The sequence below is a fragment of the Xyrauchen texanus genome, chromosome 46 (assembly GCF_025860055.1).
Source record: "Xyrauchen texanus isolate HMW12.3.18 chromosome 46, RBS_HiC_50CHRs, whole genome shotgun sequence".
NCBI classification, from domain to species: domain Eukaryota; kingdom Metazoa; phylum Chordata; class Actinopteri; order Cypriniformes; family Catostomidae; genus Xyrauchen; species Xyrauchen texanus.
In genome coordinates this window covers 1,992,637-2,016,930 of record NC_068321.1, presented here as the reverse complement: position 1 = coordinate 2,016,930, position 24,294 = coordinate 1,992,637, and the positions used below count along the sequence as shown (strand labels likewise).

The 24,294-nt window shown below is 35.7% G+C and overlaps 2 protein-coding genes across 2 annotated transcripts in view; both read left to right on the top strand.

The window, feature by feature from the left end:
- Window positions 1-24,294, top strand: part of LOC127638005 (kinesin-like protein KIF15-A) — a 171,737-nt gene that overhangs the window by 73,840 nt on the left and 73,603 nt on the right. The window contains 3 exon segments of the mRNA XM_052119362.1: window positions 23,254-23,379; window positions 23,457-23,579; window positions 24,080-24,218. Of these exon segments, the coding sequence (XP_051975322.1) occupies window positions 23,254-23,379; window positions 23,457-23,579; window positions 24,080-24,218 (388 nt within the window).
- Window positions 14,766-17,813, top strand: si:dkey-184n3.2 (uncharacterized). The gene is made up of 2 exons (XM_052119414.1): window positions 14,766-14,821; window positions 17,392-17,813. The coding sequence occupies exons 1-2, from the start codon at window positions 14,777-14,779 to the stop codon at window positions 17,701-17,703; spliced, it is 357 nt and encodes a 118-aa protein (XP_051975374.1). The 5' UTR covers window positions 14,766-14,776; the 3' UTR covers window positions 17,704-17,813.

The window sequence follows — 24,294 nt, the reverse complement described above, 5'->3', positions numbered from 1 at the left end:
GCCAATCAGAAGTAGCAAAGATGTAATGCATGTCCTTGTAAAAGGTATACTTGTTTGAGATTTGTTTGTAAGGTAGAGTTGGCTTGCGACCTCCTCGTGACTTTGACGCTGGCTTTACCAATTTAACTGCAAAATATTCTTCAGTAAAATTTTACTTATTTGATTGAATTTCACGACTCCTGGTCTTCTTTCATCATATCTGGTCCTGGATCTGACAGCTGTTAACCCCATAACAGTGCTAACCTTAAAAAACACTTAATTGTCAGCCCCTTTTTTGTGCATAGACATAAAAATGCACTAAATTAAAATGACGACTCGTTGGGCCATGATTTCTCATTAAAATCAGATGATTTCCTATAGAATGTAAGGGAAATATATAGTATATTTTCAATATTCTAGTATGTTTTTCTATATCAAAATACTTATATGAGTTTCCAGGCCTTTGTGTGACCCAAGAGAGAGAGAGCATGTGAGGTCACTAAAAGTGTTGATGCTGCAGAGAACACAAAGAATGGTATATAACCTTGAAAAACAGGTGTATGAGCAAACAAAAACAAAATATGAATGGTGTCTTGTATGATATCTTGCAGCTGGTGTTTTTCTGCCATGATGTGTTTCTTGCTGCCATGATGTTTTTCTTGATGAGCTAAAAATCTGTGGAGCTTGCATTTTCTTTCATGATAATGTGAAGGAACAGACAAGGCCGCGAAATAAACAAGGCCGCCTTACTGTAAGGGTTCCCATGAACTATGACATATGTCCAAGATATGTGAAGTTACCAGCTGATGTATGTTTTCTTTTTAATAGATAGGCGGGGATTTTCCACCAATATTTAATTAATGAAGGAGATAAAACATATTGGTGGCGAGGGAAAGAAACAAGGCAGTGACCTTGTTAGTCAGAGATAGTGGGTAACAAGATAACAAAAGGTATATAACTGAGAACTTAGGAGGATAATGTCAGAGCGGACAGCTGGCCGGTCTCATGTTTGTTGGTGTTCAATAAACTACAACTTTGGCATCTGGAACTCAAGACTCTGAGAGTTTTCTTACAACTTAGAGAGATTCATCATGATATTCCACGACAATAACTCTAGAATAACCTCCCTGATAATGTTTGGGTGCCCAGAAACACTATCCTAATTTAAATCTAGATTAAAGACACATCTCTTTAGCTAAGCATTCAATTAACACATATCATAATTTTGTACTATGTGATGAAATAGTAAAAAGTGCACATGACCATCTTTTGCCTGAAATAATATGACCAGCAGCAATGCTAATCTTTCTCCTGTTGTCTCGTTGTTTGTATATCAGGATGCTCAGCATATTTTACTAGAGATTACAGCAGCTCCAGTTCGGATCCAGCCTCACTTGGTAAGACTTCTAATGACATCAACACTCTTGAAGACAATGTGTTTAAACAATTTTCAGATGTTAAATGATATTTTAAAGTGTTTAAACTAATTTCAGTTTTTATGTCAGGTGGTACAACAAAAATATTATGTTGTACCACCTGACATGGAAAGTGTACCACCAACCTACCCATACTTGAAATTAGCATTTTTTATCAGTATTTGAGAGAGCTCTACAAACTTTTCACTCTGCCAAAGAGATCAGTTAGGCTCCTCTGGATGATGCATTATCGTGTTTACTGTTATTACCTTGTAAATTCATAATAATATTTGAGAATATACAAATTGCTGGACAAAAGTTTCTCAATTACCTCAATAGATTTAAAACTACTGATATTTATAAAAAAAAAAAAAAAAAAATAACATGAAAGGCTTCAAACCTAAAATGATGGCACTGTTTCAAATTTTTTATTATTAAGACACCATGATAAATTGTTTTCTTAGTCTGTTCATTTGTTCAGACAGTTGCACCACCACCTGACATTTTGGGGGTTTAATGCTGCCTTCAGCAATAATCATAAATAGGCGTAGTTTCCTAGTTTAAATTTTTTTTTATCGTAATCACGACTTCAGAAGAAGAAAAACAAAATAATATGTATTATTAAATGTAAAAAGTAATGATTTCAAACTAAGGTTTTCTAGATTATAGTGATACATGTCATGAAGTTATAAACATTTTGTAAAGGGAAATAATGCACTTGCCACAACATAACTTTGTGACAATGTTTAGAAAAAATATATGAGCGATTTTTAAACAAAACGGTCTGCTTATACAGATTCTATCTTTCAGTGCTAATTGCTTTGTGTATTTAAATGTTCAATTGGAAAACACTGAACTGTTCTTATTCTTGCATTTTTCTTTTCTTATTCTTGCTTTGTTATTAGGGCCACCAAAATGAAGACGTCAAGCTTTTGGGGCAAACCTTGTTCATTTAAATGTATAACCTGTTTGCATACTGTTTTTTTCTGTTTGTGCTTTGTTTTATAGTAAATGCACGAATTTTTGAGTCTGTATCGTTCATATGTCGTTGAAAAAGTCCCTAAAATAGTTTTGGGCCAATGAGGACAACTTAAATTAGACCACTTATAATATGTCCTCCCATATTATTATAAATGTTGCAGTTATGTAAGTCACGTATTTGTGTTAGCTGGGTGAGACCCTCTGAAAGCATCAAAAGCAAAATATAAATATTTCTAAGTAAAATGTTATTGTCACTAAATTGTTTTTAAGCTCACCATGTCCAGTATTCAGAATTCAAAACATTTATTCACAAATGTTCTATTTTTTGCCAAGCGGAGCCAACCAGTCCTGTGCACGTATGCCAATTAACCATGTGCACCAAACAGAAGAAACTGAGAAGCCATACTAAAAATGTCTAGCAAGCAAGCGATAGCTAAACCAGAGTGTATCACTCACACACTTTGGGTTCACATCGAAGTCAAGCCAAGGCATAATACTCTATTCTAACTTAAGGTAAGATGTTTTTTTTTTTTTTTTTCAATCTTTGCAGTGACTGAATTGTGATTATAGAAATGCTTTTTGAACATAAGATGAGTGTGTGGGCGTGTCCTTTCCGGTGATGTGCCGAATTTTGACCCCTTGCCAAATTATTACCCCCCCTCGTTGAAGTCAGTACCTGATTGCCTAATCCTAACACTAACCACTCCCCATAACTAATCCTAAACGTACCAATAGAGGGTAATAATTTGGCGGGGTTGAAATTTGGCACAACACATGTTTTTCGCACGCTGGAAACGGCGCTGTCCATGGTTCTGAATTCCATACATTATCCTGTATTCCAGAATCCACTTCTTCAGGACTTCATAACAAAAACTTAACTTGAATCATTACAATAAGGGTGTTACTTATTTATAACGTTGAAAATATGATAAATGTAAAGTATCTGAATTTCTTTAATCAATGAAAGAAATGTGTTGTACAAGGAACAGCAGTTATAATACATACTTTTACCTAATACATTGATCAAAGTTAATTGAGTAGAGTGATCACTAGGAACATGCCATAACCTCTGGAACATGAAAAAAGGTGAAAATAGAATAATTTCTTCAGAATAATATGATTGTAATATACTTACAGTAAGGTAGGTATTGGCAGTATTCAACATGTAGTAAGTCAGTCTGATCACTAGCAAAGCACTACAACCATTTGAATATAAATATAAAAAAACACTATAGGGGAATTACAGTTTATTACATAAACATATGTAATAAACACATGTAATAATGTTTATTACATAAATATATGTGATAATTGTACAGTAAGGGAGTTATTGTGAAAATTTCACCTGTAGTAAGTCAGTCTGGTCACTAGGAAACCACTACAGCCATTGGAACAGGAAAAAATACTTTAGGGGAATTACAGTAATGTTTTCTTGAACTTATTAGTTTATTGTACGTACAGTAAGGGAGTTAGTGTCAAAATTTCACCTGTAGTAAGTCAGTCTGATCACTAGGAAAGCACTACAGCCTTTGGAACAGGAAAAAATACTTTAGGGGAATTACAGTAATGTTTTCTTGAACTTATTAGTTTATTGTACGTACAGTAAGGGAGTTATTGTCAAAATTTCACCTGTAGTAAGTCAGTATGGTCACTAGGAAAGCACTACAGCCATTGGAACAGGAAAAAATACTTTAGGGGAATTACAGTAATGTTTTCTTGAACTTATTAGTTTATTGTACGTACAGTAAGGGAGTTAGTGTCAAAATTTCACCTGTAGTAAGTCAGTCTGATCACTAGGAAAGCACTACAGCCTTTGGAACAGGAACAAATACTTTAGGGGAATTACAGTAATGTTTTCTTGAACTTATTAGTTTATTGTACGTACAGTAAGGGAGCTAGTGTCAAAATTTCACCTGTAGTAAGTCAGTCTGATCACTAGGAAAGCACTACAGCCTTTGGAACAGGAAAAAATACTTTAGGGGAATTACAGTAATGTTTTCTTGAACTTATTAGTTTATTGTACGTACAGTAAGGGAGTTATTGTCAAAATTTCACCTGTAGTAAGTCAGTCTGATCACTAGCAAAGCACTAAAACCTCTGGAACATGAAAAAAGGTGAAAATAGAATAATTTCTTCAGAATAATATGATTGTAATATACTTACAGTAAGGTAGGTATTGGCAGTATTCAACATGTAGTAAGTCAGTCTGATCACTAGCAAAGCACTACAACCATTTGAATATAAATATAAAAAAACACTATAGGGGAATTACAGTTTATTACATAAACATATGTAATAAACACATGTAATAATGTTTATTACATAAATATATGTGATAATTGTACAGTAAGGGAGTTATTGTGAAAATTTCACCTGTAGTAAGTCAGTCTGGTCACTAGGAAACCACTACAGCCATTGGAACAGGAAAAAATACTTTAGGGGAATTACAGTAATGTTTTCTTGAACTTATTAGTTTACTGTACGTACAGTAAGGGAGTTATTGTCAAAATTTCACCTGTAGTAAGTCATTATGGTCACTAGGAAAGCACTACAGCCATTGGAACAGGAAAAAATACTTTAGGGGAATTACAGTAATGTTTTCTTGAACTTATTAGTTTATTGTACGTACAGTAAGGGAGTTAGTGTCAAAATTTCACCTGTAGTAAGTCAGTCTGATCACTAGCAAAGCACTACAACCATTGGAACAGGAAAAAATACTTTAGGGGAATTACAGTAATGTTTTCTTGAACTTATTAGTTTATTGTACGTACAGTAAGGGAGTTATTGTCAAAATTTCACCTGTAGTAAGTCAGTCTGATCACTAGGAAAGCACTACAGCCATTGGAACAGGAAAAAATACTTTAGGGGAATTACAGTAATGTTTTCTTGAACTTATTAGTTTATTGTACGTACAGTAAGGGAGCTAGTGTCAAAATTTCACCTGTAGTAAGTCAGTCTGATCACTAGGAAAGCACTACAACCATTTGAATATAAATATAAAAAAACACTATAGGGGAATTACAGTTTATTACATAAACATATGTAATAAACACATGTAATAATGTTTATTACATAAATATATGTGATAATTGTACAGTAAGGGAGTTATTGTGAAAATTTCACCTGTAGTAAGTCAGTCTGGTCACTAGGAAAGCACTACAGCCATTGGAACAGGAAAAAATACTTTAGGGGAATTACAGTAATGTTTTCTTGAACTTATTAGTTTACTGTACGTACAGTAAGGGAGTTATTGTCAAAATTTCACCTGTAGTAAGTCATTATGGTCACTAGGAAAGCACTACAGCCATTGGAACAGGAAAAAATACTTTAGGGGAATTACAGTAATGTTTTCTTGAACTTATTAGTTTATTGTACGTACAGTAAGGGAGTTAGTGTCAAAATTTCACCTGTAGTAAGTCAGTCTGATCACTAGCAAAGCACTACAACCATTGGAACAGGAAAAAATACTTTAGGGGAATTACAGTAATGTTTTCTTGAACTTATTAGTTTATTGTACGTACAGTAAGGGAGTTATTGTCAAAATTTCACCTGTAGTAAGTCAGTCTGATCACTAGGAAAGCACTACAGCCATTGGAACAGGAAAAAATACTTTAGGGGAATTACAGTAATGTTTTCTTGAACTTATTAGTTTATTGTACGTACAGTAAGGGAGCTAGTGTCAAAATTTCACCTGTAGTAAGTCAGTCTGATCACTAGGAAAGCACTACAAACATTTGAATATAAATATAAAAAAACACTATAGGGGAATTACAGTTTATTACATAAACATATGTAATAAACACATGTAATAATGTTTATTACATAAATATATGTGATAATTGTACAGTAAGGGAGTTATTGTGAAAATTTCACCTGTAGTAAGTCAGTCTGGTCACTAGGAAAGCACTACAGCCATTGGAACAGGAAAAAATACTTTAGGGGAATTACAGTAATGTTTTCTTGAACTTATTAGTTTATTGTACGTACAGTAAGGGAGTTATTGTCAAAATGTCACCTGTAGTAAGTCAGTATGGTCACTAGGAAACCACTACAGCCATTGGAACAGGAAAAAATACTTTAGGGGATTTACAGTAATGTTTTCTTGAACTTATTAGTTTATTGTACGTACAGTAAGGGAGTTATTGTGAACATTTCACCTGTAGTAAGTCAGTCTGGTCACTAGGAAAGCACTACAGCCTTTGGAACAGGAAAAAATACTTTAGGGGAATTACAGTAATGTTTTCTTGAACTTATTAGTTTATTGTACGTACTGTAAGGGAGTTAGTGTCAAAATTTCACCTGTAGTAAGTCAGTCTGATCAGTAGGAAAGCACTACAGCCATTGGAACAGGAAAAAATTATTTGAAACTTGTACTGTTTGGGGGAGGGGTACAGTTGTAAGACCCAGGACCAGATAATAATATGATGAAAGAAGACCAGGATTCGTGAAATTCAATCAAATAAGTAAAATTTTACTGAAGAAAATTTTGCAGTTAAATTGGTAAAGCCAGCGTCAAAGTCACGAGGAGGTCGCAAGCCAACTCTACCTTACAAACAAATCTCACACAAGTATACCTTTTACAAGGACATGCATTACATACATAATCGTTTACTTCTGATTGGCTAAGACAACATAAAGTCTAAACAATAATACATTTTTGATAGATAAGTGGGTATATCGCCGTTAATCAGAATATTTGTCGTCCATTTCCGAGATTTAAGTCCGTGGTGACCTTCTTCCAGGGTCCGAGAATGTTTTAGGCTATATCACAAAGTTCAGAACCTGCAAAGAATATCAAACGCACACACACAGAACACTGACAAACAACAGTTCTCTTCGAGGCTGAAGAAGGCCTGAGCTAATTATCAGAAGAGCAGTCCACCTTAACAGGCTGATAAAACATTTCACTCCAGGAAAGCAGGAAAGACAATATGCCCCTTTACTCCACTCCCTAAAGAAATACACATGAGATGTTCACTTAATGAAAATAAGGTGAAATTATGTATAAATTGACCCTCAAACTTATACAAGTCAACTAAGACAGATATATAGATGCAGATATGTGGATATTGTTGTGAAATATGCAATTATTCTATTCTAATCATGGCTTCTGGTATATGAAGTATTTCTGGGTCATAGTAAACCACAATTGTAACAAATAAAAAGTGGTTTTATAATGAAAGGTACCATAAGTAGTTGTTAAACAATTTATTAAGAATGTGTTTACTGTAAAACACTTGTATTAATAATCATTGTAACCATATATTGAGAAAATAGTTTATTAAGAAAAACACCTCAACTTGTTTTATAAAGATTTTTATTATGAAGCTGGTTTATTAAGGAAAATACTGTAAATTGTTTTATAAATATTCTTATTATGAAAATGGTTTATAAAGAAAAACATACCACACTGAATGTTGTAAGCATTTATTAAGCAGATGATGGTGGCAGAGTAGAGAGGAGTTGAAAATATATTAGAAAGAGCTTTGCAAAAGAAAGGAGAAAAATGCCATCATTACCGTCTATGTGTTGCAGACGAGATACAGAAGATACAGCGATGATGGAAAGGTCCAGAAAAAGAGGACAAAGAGTTTTATATGCAAAAGTCCTAAGGGGTCTTCCAGAAATAATGACAGTTCAAGATTTTATGTTTGACCAATTGGCTGTAAAAGACTGAATGTATGCAGAGGGAGTTTCCAGGAGGGGATTTCTGAACATGTCAAAAGTTGATGGACTTTAAAAAGGACTGTAAAGGAATGTCCAGCCAGAGGCAGATTCACCAAGGACGTCTCCGGTGTTAGATACCTTGCCATTGCACCTCATGAAGTTAAAAGCTTGTAAATTATTTGGTTTTGATTTACTTACAATATATATATATAATATATACATGAGTACAGAGTCTCTCTCGCCGCTCTCTGAATCCCAAGACAATTATCATCAAAAGGCCCCTTGCATGTGAACACAACACAAGGGCACACACTGGAATGCACCTAAAAGAAAATGAATACAGAAATGATTAGGATACATACTTGATTGTTGAATTTTTAATAAGAATAAAGTAATCATTCAAAAGGATATATATAAAAAGGATATATATAATTAAATTGAAGAGACAGGGGATTCTGACCCCAACCCTTCAGTATGTACAGTAAGGGAGTTATTGTCAAAATTCCACCTGTAGTAAGTCAGTGTGGTCAGTAGGAACATACTACAACCTTTGGAACATGAAAAAATCCCTTTGGTGAATTACTGTAACTTTTACATAAAACATTTTTGCGTACTGTATGTACAATAGCCTACACAAAAGTACACTAAAGCAGTCTAGGTGAATACGCAGCAAATATCAAACCTGAAACTATTTTTACCCTGGTTGGGTTTTTTTTTTTTAAACTTGACTATGTTCATGGTGCTGTCCACGTAGGCTATGTGGTCCTGAAGGTCCTACATGATCAAGTCTGCAAGTTGCTTTTTATATTCGCTTCGCATATTTGCGGAGTTCCGCGTTCAATATCTCATGAGCTGAATATTGTTACTACACAAATAACATTGTTTTAATATTTTAATCTCCTCAAAACGAGCTTTCCTTCGGGTTTGCACTTTGCAGATGGTCCCTTTTTAGCAGCCTGCGCATAGAGATCAATGTATTTTGTCCAGTGCGAAGGAAAGATCGTTTTGAGGAAATTTATGTTGTAGCTTCTGGTGTTTTATCTGTAGTTATATGTGATAGGTGTTGTGTGTAGCAACAACGTTTAGTTCACGAGTTATTGAACGCGGAAGTCCGCGAATGTGCGAATATGCGAATATAAAACCAACTTTACCTAAGTGTCTTGACGTTGGACGTTCGATATTCGCATGTAGTTAAATACTAAAGTTACATACGACAGTTTCTAACTTCAATAGCATTTGAAGAGAATGACTTACAGTCACAAAACCAACTGCAAAGTGTTCATCTAGGTGTTAGGTATGATGCACACCTTTTGGATTTTTGATATTTAATAAAATAAACTGTCAAATCACATGTATTTCACTTGGCTACTGTGTGGGCTCATTCACCAAATATGCTACATTTAAATATGTCATAGCTGATATGACAAAAAAAAAAAAAAAAAATTCAGACAAGCAACCGTTTTCTCCATCTAGATTTAAGGAGCTTTACACACAAACATCAGAGCTAAAAAGGCCTATTTGATGACCTGTCCTGTTATGCATTTCATGTAGACTTGTGGTACAGTCGTCATTTACATATAGCCAACAACACATTTCCCAACCAAAAAATATTGGCCAGTGAAAATGCTGAGTGGTTAACTTTAGAAAACCACTAGCCACAGTGGCTGGTGAGCAAAAAAGTTAATGTCAAGCCCTGTTATACATGTATGATTTCATAAAATATTATGTTGTACTGTTGTTTTACATATGGTTAGTATTACTAGTTTGACGGCTCTAACTCGGCTAGAAGGTTTACAAGTTTCCCTCATCACGATGTTAAACCGAGTGGAAATTAAATGAATAATAATACAAGTGCTTGAGGTGAGATGGATTGATATTGAAACGTAGTATAAAGACCGTTTCGGGTATGCTGAGTGCGATACTGTATGGCGCCATCAGTGTACATGTAGGCGCCATGTATAAAGTACATGCACGCTTCAGACGCTTTGTATGGACTTAACGTTGTTATGACCCTTTATTATTATGATGATTTGTATTGATTTATTATGAAGCTCGCGTTTGCAAGTTATTTGCTCTGCCTACTTGTATGGTCTCTCATTTATGATTAATGTTAACACTTAATATTAGCTTTACATGAAGGCCCAAACACATCTGTCTTTAGTGACGTGTCTAAACACCTATTTTAACGTATCACATCGACCAGCATACCCGGTAAAGAAGTCTTCTGTTTACTTTTATGTGAGCCATTTTTTTAATTTCTCTTTGTCTTTTGTAGGATAGGGTACTGCTGAACAACAATTAGGACTGGTCCTTTTAATTATTGCTTTGGAGGGTCAGGTTTGTAAATTTTCCTTCTCCTGTGCTCTACCTCACCATTCTCGTTGGCAAGTAACTCAATGTGGAAATGCAAAGATTGTGGTGTCTCCCAAGTCAAGCGTTCTGAGCTTCTCAAGCATTTTAAGCTTGATCATCGGAATTTTGGATGTCGTCATCCTTATCCTTGTGTTTATTCAGACTGTCCTTGTTCATTTAAAACTTGGAGTTCTCTGAAGAGCCATGTGTCAAGGAGGCATCCCCAGCATCCCCCTCAAAAAGATGCATTGACAACTTATAAATGCTTGCTTTGTGAATACAAACACACGTCATCGTTTAAAGACTACTTCCATCACATTGGGCAGCACCTGAAAAATAATGAAACTGTTCCTTGTGTTTTTAGTGGGTGCTCATACAAAACCAATATTTATGGATCATTTAGAACACACAAGGCAAGAAAACACAAATCATTCTCTGAAGAGGACTTAAAGCCTGGCATTGTTGTCAGTGAAAGACCAATCCCTATTGTTTCTGCAGAAGATGACAGTGAATCAGACGAAGATGTCTCACTTGATGAACCTACATCCTCTGGTGTAATAACAGAAAATACTGAAGACTTGTCCAAAGCTATAGAGCACAAATTAGCCTCAGTCCTATTAAAGTTAGAGCACGTTTTTCTTGTACCTGGTGTGGCCATTGATGACCTTTTGCAGGAGTTGCAGTATTTAATAAGTACAGTTTCAGTTCCAGTTGTTAATCAAACTATTCACCAGATACTGCAGGAACATAATTTGCAGGTTGATAAAGTTGTTGTAGATGAGTTAGCCAGCTTTCTTTGCCAGTCACATCCAATTCAAACAGCAATCAGAGAGCAAGGTCCACTTTCCACTACACGGAAACGGAAGTCATACTACAAAGCCCATTTTTCAGTAGTAAAGCCTGTAGAGTATGTGCTTGATCGTAGTGACGGAAGGACATTTCAGTACGTTCCAGTTCTACAATCCCTGCAGCAACTTCTGAGTTGCCAGCTAATACTTGATAATACACTTCATTTAAAATCGGTGTATAAAGGAGATGAATGTAAATATACATGCTTTTTTGATTCACTCAACTTCCAAAGGAATGAACTGCTTTCTGAACCTGCTATCTCTTTAATTTTGTACGTTGATGAATTTGAGATATGCAACCCCTTGGCACGTCCAAGAAAAAACACAAAGTTTTTGCAGTTTATTGGATATTAGGCAATTTACATGAGGGATGTCAGTCATCCCTGTCTGCTATAAATTTAGCTGCTTTAATTAAAAGCAGTGATGTTAAGCGTTTTGGGTATGACAAAGTGCTGGAACCATTGATTGATGACCTTGTCACTTTGGAGAGACATGGACTTTTCATTGAAAAACTCGGAAAGACTGTGAAGGGCACAGTTCAATGTATTGTTGCTGACAATCTTGGTGCTCACAGTATTGTTGGATTTGTGGAAAATTTCTCTGGAAAATATGTCTGCAGATTTTGTACAGCAGAGAAGGAAGAATACCAGACTCAAGAAGTTGGATCTGAAACATTCTGCATCAGAACTGAAGAACTACATTCTGCTCATCTTCAGTTTATGAAAGACAATGACTTGCCTCACCATTTTGGTGTGAAAGGGGGGTGTGTGTTTTCAGAAAAATTATCACACTTCAATGTTTGCACAGGATTCCCGGCTGATGTTGTGCATGATCTCTTTGAGGGTATAGTCCCTTTTGAGATAGCTTTGTCCTTGACAGTCTTTTCATCTAAAAAGTATTTCAACTTGGAACACCTGAATAAAGCAATTCAGAACTTTCCATTCAAATGGAATGACAAGACAAATCGTCCACATACTGTTCCTCTCACATTTTCTGCAAGAAGAACAGTAGGGGGTAATGCCCATGAAAATTGGAGCCTGTTGAGGTTTTTTCCTTTTTTGATTGGAGACAGAGTGCCTGCCAATGAACCTGCGTGGCAACTTCTGAATGATTTGAAAGATATTGTAGATCTTGTTGTCGCTCCTTCACACACCAAAGCTTCTATAGCATATCTGGCCTTCAAGATATCTGAGCATAGAATCAGATTCCAAGAAGTTTTTCCGAGACTAAAATTTTGCCCAAACACCACTACTTGGAGCATTATCCTGAGCTAATTGAGAAATTTGGCCCTCTGGTTGCTCTGTGGACAATGCGATTCGAGGCTAAGCATAGCTTCTTTAAAAAAGTTGTGCTTCACACCAACTGCTTCAAGAATGTGCTCCTGTCGTTGTCACAAAGACATCAGTTTCATATGGCGTATCATCTGTATCAGTGCAGCTCTCTTAAACCAAGATTAGAAGTATCACATGTTTCTAATATTCCCATTGATGTTCTGAATGAAGACATATCACGGACTGTACAACAGAAACACCCAAACCTGGATGTTGTGTGCTTGTCCAAGGAAGTAACATTTAAAGGCTTCAACTACAGAGGAAGTATGGTCATTGCTCATGGAGAATGTTCAGGACTTCCAGAGTTTGGCGAAATTATGCAAATTATTGTGTTGCAGGACAAACCACTGTTCATTGTCAGAAGACTTGATGCATGGTATACTGAACATTATAGAGCCTATGTCTTGGTCCAGTCATCTGACAAGAAAATTGAACTTTTAGAGCACCATGACCTTACAGACCCATATCCACTTGTTCAGTACACAATTGGGGGGAGACGCATGGTGGTTCTGAAGAGATATATACATGTTTGAGGTTAGCATTATTTATAAATTCTAAGAAAAGTGTACAAGATGTAGTGAACATGTAAATGTCTAGCAATTACCTATTACTTGTACTGTATCTAATCATATTTATTTTCTTTTTCCAGAATCTGTTAGCATGTCAGGAAGAAGACCTGCCAAGCTTTTGGTGATTGTGGGTCAAGATGATTCAAGAAAGTTGCTTCTGCCAGATGGGATTCCCAAATCAGTGGATGAGCTCAGTGAAAAAGTGAGGGAAGCTTTTGGATTAAATTGTAGATTCAGACTACAGTATCAGGACAAAGATTTTGGGGATGTATTTGTAAATTTGATGAACACTGTAGAACTTCAGAGTCTTGGCACTCTAAAGATTTTCCCATTGCAAGACGAAGACTCATTCACTGCTCAAACAAATGATGGGACCCAGACTAATGATGATGCTCTGTCCTCCGTTGGCTCTGTCGACACTGATGATACAATCATCTTCTCACCCCCTGTCTCAGAAACAGTTTCTACAAGAAATCAACAGTGGCCAAAAGAATTTAATATTCCATGCTTTTCTTATGACACTGAACTCCAATTAGAGAGAGGAAATTCTCTTTTTAAGGCTAACGGAACAAGGCTGACTGTCACTCCAAAGATGAAGTCTGATATTCTGGAGAAGGTTTGTGATGAGATATACAAGTATAAATATCCAAGCAGTGCAGACTTCTGTGAAGTTTCAGAGGCACTTATCAAGAAACACCCTTGCTTAGCAGAAAAAGTATCCTTCAATGGGTGCTATGGGTGGACACAGAGAATTAAAATGAAGATGGGAAACCTACGCACACAGTTGAAAGGTCTTGGATGCCCTGAGTATTTGGTAAATTCTCTGAAAACCAAAGCCTCAGACCATGCTTTTCCAGCAAAAAATGTTAAACGACCTAAACGGGGTGAGGCCAATCATATTCCATCCCTACCTGCTGGAGAGACATCAGCAAACCTTGAAATTGAGCGCCTGGCACTTGTAAAGGACATGAAGAAAAGAAACAATGCATTGACAATCAGAGAAAAAATGACAAAGACGTTTGCCTTTCGCAGACAAGAGATTGTGGAAAACCAACCTAGTGTTCAAGAACTGCAAGAAAGATGGCCAGCTCTATTTCAACAAGAGGAGGTAAAAGCATTTATTTGTATTGAAAAATGTTAAAATGTAAGTGACTAATCCTGAATTTACCATAGTTTTTACAATGGTATTTTAGTATGTAGATTTTTTTTTAAATGTTTTAGATGCCCTAATTATACCTTTTGTTGTTTAATGCTTTGTGTGTCTGTATTTTTACAACTAGTTCTCAAAGAAAAATTCATATTTTTCAGAAGTCTATTTTCTGTTTCTCTTTCTTACAGATTAATGCCGAATTTTTTCAGCATCACGACCTTACCTTTACAATCGAGATTTATGGCCTCTTTGGACAGACAGAGCTCTCAGCTTCTCCAGGTTATTAGGAGCAAAGGTGGTGTCCTCCGTGAAAAAACTAAGGATACTATTAAAGTTATGGATCAGGTATTGGTTGCATGCTAACAAAATTGCTTGTGGCAATCAATTTAGTAGTGTTTTGGTCTAATAAAAACAATACATCTTGAACATTTTGTAGAGTCTGGACATAGACATCAGAAGAGAGTGCCTGCTGAAGTGCCTGATCATGTACCTTGGTGAAGATGCAAGCTGTCTGATCAAAGAATACCAGGTAATGTAGACAATGCAAAGTACTGACATTTTCTCCAACCATGTTTGCCTTAAAGTTATATTTCACTACCAAGTCAATATTTCCCCATGTTTTACTCGCCCTCAAGGCATCATAACTGAATATGGTTACAGGTGCATCTCAATAAATTAGAATGTCGTGGAAAAGTTAATTTATTTCAGTAATTCAACTCAGATTGTGAAACTCGTGTATTAAATAAATTCAGTGCACAAAGACTGATGTAGTTTAAGTCTTTGGTTCTTTTAAGTGTTATGATTTAGGCTCACATTTAACAAAAACCCACCAATTCACTTTCTCAACAAATTAGAATACTTCATAAGACCAATAAAAAAATCATTTTTAGTGAATTGTTGGCCTTCTGGAAAGTATGTTAATTTACTGTATATGTACTCAATACTTGGTAGGGGCTCCTTTTGCTTTAATTACTGCCTCAATTCGGCATGGCATGGAGGTGATTTGTGGCACTGCTGAGGTGGTATGGAAGCCCAGGTTGCTTTGATAGCGGCCTTCAGGTCATCTGCATTGTTGGGTCTGGTGTCTTATCTTTCTCTTGACAATACACCATAGATTCTCTATGGGGTTCAGGTCAGGCGAGTTTGCTGGCCAATCAAGCACAGTAACACCATTGTCATTGAACCAGCTTTTGGTACCTTTGGCAGTGTTGGCAGGTGCCAAGTTCTGCCGGAAAATGAAATCAGCATCTCCAAAAAGCTTGTTAGCAGAAGGAAGCATGAAGTGCTCTAAAATGTCCTGGTAGGTGGCTGCGTTGACTGTGGACTTCAGAAAACACAGTGGACCAACACCAGCAGATTACATGGCAGCCGAAATCATCACTGACTGTGGAAACTTCACACTCGACTTCAAGCAACATGGATTCTGTGCCTCTCCACTCTTCCTCCAGACTCTGGGACCTTGATTTCCAAATGAAATGCAAAATTTACAGTCATCTGAAAAGAGGCCTTTGGACCACTGAGCAACAGTCCACTTCTTTTTCTCCACAGCCCAGGTAAGACGCTTCTGACGTTGTCTCTGGTTCAGAAGTGGCTTGATAGCCCTTTTCCTGAAGACGTCTGAGCATGGTGACTCTTGATACACTGACTCCAGCTTCAGTCTACTCCTTGTGAAGCTCTCACAAGTGTTTGAATCAGCTTTGCTTGACATTATTCTCAAGCTTGAAGTCATCCTCGTTGCTTGTGCACCTTTTCCTATTTAAATTTAATATGCTTTGATACAGCATTCTGTAAATAGCCACACCTTTCAGTAATGACCCTCTGTGACTTACCCTCTTTGTGGAGGGTGTCAATGTTCGACTTCTGGATCATTGCCAAGTCAGCAGTCTTCTCCGTTATTGTTGTTTTAAAGAACAAGAGATACCCGGAATTTATACTGTAGGGATGGTCATTAATTGAAATGTAAATATTCTAATGTTTTGAGATACTGATTTTTGACTTTCATGAGCTGTAAGTTCTAATCATCTAAATTAAAACAAAAAAAACTTTTGGAATGTTTTACTTTACATGCAATGAATCTAAAATATATGAAAGTTTCACTTTTTGAAATAACTTACAAGAAAAAATTAACTTTTTCACGACATTCTAATTTATTGAGATGCACCTGTATATTCTTGAAGAACAAAACAGACAAAGTTATAATCCTACGTATTTTTTTACTTCCAAGCGGTAGAATGGGAGTGAATTGTTGACTTTTTGAAGCTTCAAATAGTGCATCCATTGATTAAAAAACTGCTCGACACGGCTCTGTGGTCTTAACAAAGGTCTTCTCAAGCCTTGAGGGTGAGTAAAACGTGGGGAAATTTTGATTTTGTAGTGACATATCGCTTTAAAGTAGTTCAAGTAATTGTGTTATCATTTACACATCAGCCTGTGTGACTTTCTTCCACAGAACACAAAAGAATATATTTTGAAGAATGTTGTTAAGAGACCCCCATTCACTTGCATTTGTTATGTGTCCATACAATAATAGTGAATGGGGGCTGTGCTGTTCTGTTACCAACATTGTTCAAAATTCTGCAGAGGACAGTAATTCATACAGGTTTGAAATGACAAGAGAAAATTAAATGATGACAGAATTTTGATTGTGAATTACTACTTTAATAGGGATTGGTTCACCCAAAAATGCATTTTGAACACTGTTGAGTAGATTGATAAATGCCTCTGATTGGCCATTGTGGTACTGCACTCAACAAATATGTCTGTGATTGTCTACAATGGTCAATACATGGGAGCGTTTAATTGTACAAGTGTTTAAAAGCATTTTCAAAGCCAAAGAATGTGTAAAAGTACGTCTTCACCCAAAAATGATAATTTTGTCATCACTTACTCTACTCTTGTAATAAACCATACAAATGTTATTTTTACACTGAACACAAATGAAGATATTTTAATGAAAGTTAGCAACAGACGTTTGGACTCTACATTGACATTCATAGTAGGACAGCTAACAAAATTTTGTAACACATTTTCAGATGAAGGGGTGTTTTTTTTTTTTCTTCCACAGTCCCTCAATTACTATCTGTTCTTTTATGTTTTTAGGCTGACAAGAGGGAGGAAGCGGAGAGAGAATTTGAAAAGACCACTATGGCATTTTTTGTGATCCGCGAAAGTGATGCTCTTAGTCGTGCGCTGGACACTTCCATTGTCATTGAAGGTGTGGAAGTACTAAAGGAGTTGCCCTCTGTTGCATGTGCCTGTGCCATGATGTTTGGACTCATTTATGCACTGAACTTAAAATATCCTGAAGGACTCAAATATACCTTTGAGGCCTTTCAGAAAATTATCATGGACATAGAGAGTAAGCAGATGAGCCGAAGGGTGCAGAACCTCTCTTCAAAGCTGCAGGAGTAAATTTGTTTCCTTTGACCCAGCTACAATGTTCTGCTGATGGTAAATTTCTTTGAAGATGTTGGACTGTATAAAGCCTTTTATACAAATTTAACTGTACTACTGTTTACTAAACCGGATTTGTTTTATCTAGGGTAGGGTTAGTTAAATAGTTTACCCAAAAATGAAAATTCTTACGTTGTTTACTTATCCTTAAGCTATTCAAGTGTTTAACTTTAATTAAATTTGGTTCAGAGACATTTTATGACAATTATGAGAGAAGTTTCATTTTTGGGTAAACTATTCCATGAAGGTGAAAATACTTCATTAAGTGTTTGGTTTTACACTGCCCATTTTAAACCAGTTTTTGGGCCAAACTTGTTTTAACTTCAGAAGAATTCTAAAGGTTTGATTTTGCAGTCAGTTCTAAGTGACTGTTAATGGAAAGATTGCGTGTTTCTCTTCGAAACCATAACCGATTCTTATGGTGAATTTACATTGTATCCAATGTGTCTATGTATATGGATACTAAAACAATACTATACACATTGTAGAAATGTTTTATGACAAAAATTGTCAAGTTTATGATGTGTTTACATTGTTAGACAGTGTGTAAGGGTACTGTACACATTGTAAAACATTTTGTATTATGACAAAATAAATTGTCAAAAGTTTGATGCTTGAAATCATTTTTCTTAGATCATAAAATTACACATTCTGAATGTAAATACATTTCTTTATATTACATTAATATTTTAAATTGTATTTGTTTGGATATTTGGTTAGATGTAAAGTAAAATAATTAAGTTAATACAAAGACAAAACATTGAGACAAAGTATAATTTGAGATTTCATTAAATTAAAAACTTTATTTGATTCAAAGATACTTTTTGCTTTGGCTAAGTAATGGATAGTTAATTCTCTTCAAAGTAAAAATTTTAAGCGTTGATAAAAAAAATTTTTTTAAGTTGATAAAAAGTAATGTAATTAGATGTAACAAGTTGACGCAAAATTTTTACTTTGATCTAATGAGACACTTTTTTCAGTGTACTTTGTGGAAAATAAATAACACTCAATGATATATTAATATGATTTTTATCCACTACACAATACACATTAATGTTTGTATTGTATTACACATATATTAAAAGGTCAAACTCGTGAACAGTGATATGAGTCCAACTGAAGACACTTTATTTTTATATTACAATATACTGTACAGCCTCAGTCTACAATGCAAGTGAACCGTCATACTATAATAGTATGTAAATGCACTGCAAACAGTAAAAGACTATAAAAATGCGAAACAAAGATTTAATAATGATGAAATACTTAATTGTACATGAACATTATACATAGAAATGTGCAAAATAACCATTACAATAATACATTTTGAATTGTTTATTTGGAAGTAAAGTTACAACAGAGAGGTGGTTATACATTAAACAAATGAATAAAGATTACTGTTCTATGAAATGGGTACATTATAGACAACTTGAGAGGAGCATACATTCATGGGGAACCATCTTGTAGCTATAGTGGCTTTTTACATTTGTTTAAACATCTGCTTAATGGATAAAATGGCACATGGATTTATTGCTCCAAAAATACTTTGAATTACCCTTGCTTGCAACGTTTAGACCGTCAGGCAGAAAATAAATAAATAATTTTTGCTACAAGGCCAATAAAGTGACAACAACTTCTGACACTGCGGTAAAAGAAAAAATATAGCCTAAGAAAAAAGCGGCGCACACAATTTGGGAATGTCGGAACTGCAGCAATGTAATAAAATACTCAGTAGTCATGAATATTAGTAAACATGTAACAGTAACTTCACTAAACAATCAAACAAACAAACATATAAACACATCACGATCGGTACACATGAGTAATGATCGATACATTTATACATCACAACCAATATATGCTTCAACAATCGTACCATTAAACATATACAAGCATTATAGAAGGGTAACAACTTCACCACACAGTAAAATACAGTTAAATCCATTTGGAGAGTGACATCAGTCTGCTGCTGTCCTGAACAGCTGTCACTCTTGCTTCCCACTTCTAGCGACACAACGGATCTTCTTTCTAAGCTCATGGATATGACGTTAAAGCACAAGGATGAATAACGTATGCCTGCGATTTTGTGCCAAATCCGACCCGTTGGCTCAAAATCCCTCAAAATAAAAGTTATTGCAGGCTTACTGTAGTCAATCAAGGAAAGACAAGGACATGGATTTTTTAATGTACTCACTCAATAAATAAATACAAATCTTACATAGTTCAGCTTTAATTAAACTTATAGTGACTTTTTCTTGTGAATCTGAGCAGTGTTACTTGTCCATCTATTGATGGGCAATCATTAATGATTCAGTATCGCCTATATTCGCGGTAGACATGGCACTGATTGTCATTGATTTGGTATTTCCCCTCAGCCGCTTCTGTCAAGTGCAGTGTCCTTGTACTTCGCATCAACCGATGCTAGGGCGCTCACTGTTTCAGGTCCTTTTCTCTGGATTTGTTTGTTTTCCATTCTAATCTGTAATTATTGACGTTGACAAATGTATGTGGAACTGATGAAAATGCCTTATCATAAAAAAATAAAGATAGGATAAATTTGGGAATTCACCTGCCACTGTGGTTGGTGGTCAAAAAGTTAGTTTCGTACTCTGCTGAGCAAACATGTAAATTTTAATTCATATAAATTCCATGCATTAATTTCAATGTATGGCATTAAAAAGGTAAAGTGTTCTAAATAGTGAGCACAAAATAGAGAGCTTCCAAAATTGACGGTGAGACATCCAAAACATGAGGGGAGAGGACAAGACAATTGTGCTCACAAAATAAAAACAACAACTTTGTGAATAATTCCGAAGTCTGTGTCACTGATTTAGTAGTATTGTGTAAGGTGTATGTTACTGTACTGTTATTCAAACCATGCTAAATAGAAATGTTCACAAATGGGTAGAAACATTTGAAATTGCTGCAAAAGTAGTAGAGTTTTGGAAGTTCATGAAAAACTCATGGAAATGTCATGTACGTTTTCTAGTCAAAATGTGTACCAACCCTTGTAGAAGCACTTTTAAGGTCCCAACACAGCCTGGAAAACCTTACATTTTTCAATGCAGTTTTCCAGTCATGGAAAATTTGAAAAATACCTGAATATTCTGGAAAATAATTATTTGTCCTGGAAAATATTTCAGTATAATAGAACTGTTTTCCTGATAAAGTGCTCAATGAGAATATATAATCTGCTTGCTTGATTTAAATGGACACATGTATTTTTTCTTTAATATTACACTTGTTGGGCACATAAAATGTCCTGAAAATTTCCTAGAATATTGTGCCTTGAAAAGAACCCTGACTTTATTTGATAAAAATCATGTAATGGTATGTTGAAAATATACAATATTAAACATAATGTTTCATCCAAGGAGCTGTGAAATACAATTTCATAGGGGCTTAATATCTTAGCGACAGTGTACGGTCCGGTGCATTTTACACCCAAACAAGTGTCATTCAACTTTGCCTTGGGAACATTTTCACTCACTCAAACTTCACTGCTGCTTCTGCGTCGTGCAGTTGAACGTGTGAGATGGAGGCCCCTGATTTTTGCCAGCATGACTTCATTCAAGAAAGAAAGGTTTACTTTAATTCAAAAGAGAAATAAAATAATTAGATGTAAAACAGGTTTGAACAGTTGTCACAGTTGCTTGCAGGTTAAAAATTGCCATTGTTAAGGGGGAATTCCAGTGTTACTCAAGTAATATTTTCAGTGAAATTGGTCATGGAATTTAGAAATTTTGTTTTCCATTTTGAAATGTCATTGAAAAACAAGTTAACTCTAAATGTTTTGAAAAAGTAATGGAATTTTATAAAAAAAATAAAATAATAATAATTCAGCAATACGTGTGCAAGTTTGGCGCAATTGCGAAGCAGCATGAATAAAGGCTGATTAATATGATATGCGTGTGATGTGTAATATAGAAAATACAGTGTGACAATTGTTAAAGCAATACTTACAGGAAGGTTGAGGGGAAACCATCCAAAACTCTTTAAAACCCACTGATGTTGACCTTCAAATTAAATGAACATGAATGTATGAAATCCGTTAATGCAGCATTATGAATTGAATTAAGATTGAAATCTCAATATGGCCTGATTATTGAACTTAGTAATGCTGTGTGAAGTCTGTGGTGTGAAACATTACCTGTGTTGACCGCTTCAGTTAGCTTGTCAAAATCATCCATTCCCAAATGTTGGCTATTAATTTCATAACTTCTGCACTCTGTTTGGGTGGTTTTGTGCTGATCAACAAGAGCTATGTGCTTAGCAAGAATAAATGGTAACAATTTACAATCAGGTTATATGCTATCCCAGATGTATAGGAGCACAAAGAATATTAGAAATATATATACCCTACCAGTCAAAACTTTTGAAACATTTGACTGAGATGTTTCTCATGATCTTCAAAAATTTTTAATCTGAAGGCGTATGCTTAAATGTTTGAAATAGTTATCATATTTTGGTCTAAAAATGTAACATTTTATAAAAAAAAAAAAATAATAATTTTTTGAAATTGATGACTTGGACCAAATAATAAAGAAAAGCAGCCAATAAGTGCCCAATAGATGGGAACTCCTTCAATACTGTTTAAAAGCATCTCAGGGTGAAACCTGATACCTGATAATGTCAAGAGTACATGTCTGCAAATTCTAGACAAAGAGGGATTACTTTGAAGATGCTAAAATATCACAGTTTTAACATAATTCCCATAGTTCCATTTATGTTAATCCATAGTTTTGGTGATTTTACTTTTATTCTAAAATGTGAAGAAAAAAAATGTATAATTAAGAATGAGTGTTTCAAAACTTTTGACCGGTTGTGTGTGTGTGTGTGTGTGTGTGTGTGTGTGTGTGTGTGTATATGTATTAGCTCTGTATGTCCAGTGGACATAAAGTCATCATTAAAGTAATCCATTGTAAGATGGATGTTTACCAGTGGTAAAATCCATGTCTTCGGAGGTGATATGATTCTCATTCTGTGAAATCTCATGACTAAAATAATGTCTGCATGCTATGCAAACCTTTAGTCATTGTTGTGTTTGCATGTGTAAATAGTTCTTTTGTACAATTATAATGTTTTTTCGAAGAGGCTTTTGGACACATGAGGTGTGTTCCAGTCCACCATTAAAGTCCACTGTATTCAGCAAAAGTGAGATTCCAGTCAGAAGGGAGAGTACATGTTCAGGTGGAAGGGAACTCCAAACGGTACAGGGAATAAGTGTACATCGATACATCACTTCTCAGGGAGTGGAGAGATAGATTTACCCACCAGTCATTGCAAACCAGCAGAGTACTGACGTAGTGTAAATAAAGTAAATGCTAAAATCAAATAAATGAAAGGAGTTTAAGATGCTTTTGTTTCAATTAAGCCTAACTGACCTCATGGCTAGTTTCATCTTTGTGATAGTTTTTATTGTCAGTGTGAAGAGACACAACTAGCCTGCTGTAGCAGTGTGAAACGAGGCAGGAAAACAACCTGTAACCTTTGACCTGTGTTATTTAGGAGGCAAGCAGCATAAACCGGTCGCTGATGTGTCTAGGTCAGGTGATCATGGCCCTGATGGACGTGTCCAATGGAAAGAATCGTCACATATGCTACAGAGACTCTAAACTGACCTTCCTGCTCAGGGTGAGAATGCTTTAACAACTTCTCTCTGAATGTATGCAGACAAGTCAATAATGTTTAACTGCTGTTCATGTCATCAGGACTCCCTGGGTGGAAACGCCAAGACATTCATCATCGCTAATGTTCATCCTGGCTCCAAGTGCTTTGGAGAGACGCTCTCCACCCTGCAGTTCGCTCAAAGAGCCAAACTCATCAAAAATAAGGTTGGACAACAGAATCTTTCATCAAAACTTGTCTTTTTTTTCTTTTTTACAAAATGGCCTGGTTGCTAGGGAGGGTAGAGTCACATGGGGTAACCTCCTCGGGGTCACTATAATGTGGTTCTCGCACTCTGTGGGGTGTGTGGTGAGTGTTGTGAGTTTTGCGTGGATGCCACGGAGAATAATGTGAAGCCTCCACTATGTCTTCGCTATAATGCGCTCAACAAGCCACTTGATGAGATGTGCGGATTGATGGTCTCCGACGCAGAGGCAACTGAGATTCGTCCTCCGCCACCCGGACTGAGGCGAGTTACTACGCTACCATGAGGACTTAGAGCACATTGGGAATTGGGCATTCCAAATTGGGTAGAAAAGGGGATACATTTTTTTTTTAATTGTTCACTAAAAATGAAACGTAAATTGTATCAAAATGTTTTTTTGGTGAACTAAACATTTAAGTACTAGAGCTGTGTGTAGTCTGACGTATGTGTGTGTTTCTGTAGGCTATGGTGAATGAGGACACTCAGGGGAATGTCAGGCAGCTGCAGGCAGAAGTGAGGAAACTAAAAGAACAGCTTGTAAACGCTCTTTCACAAACATGCATCACAGAGATCACTCCAGCAGACCAACAAACACAAACGGGTACACACACATTACAGAGCTCACAGAAGCAATGCTATCCAGACATATAAAATTACAGCGAGTGAAATTATTCAGT

What these genes read in the sequence shown, in the direction of transcription:
- si:dkey-184n3.2 (XM_052119414.1), top strand. Translation starts at nt 14,777, where the DNA reads ATGTACCTTGGTGAAGATGCAAGCTGTCTGATCAAAGAATACCAG. An exon ending in GTCTGATCAAAGAATACCAG is followed by an intron (nt 14,822 to 17,391) that starts GTAATGTAGACA and finishes TTATGTTTTTAG; the next exon opens with GCTGACAAGAGGGAGGAAGC.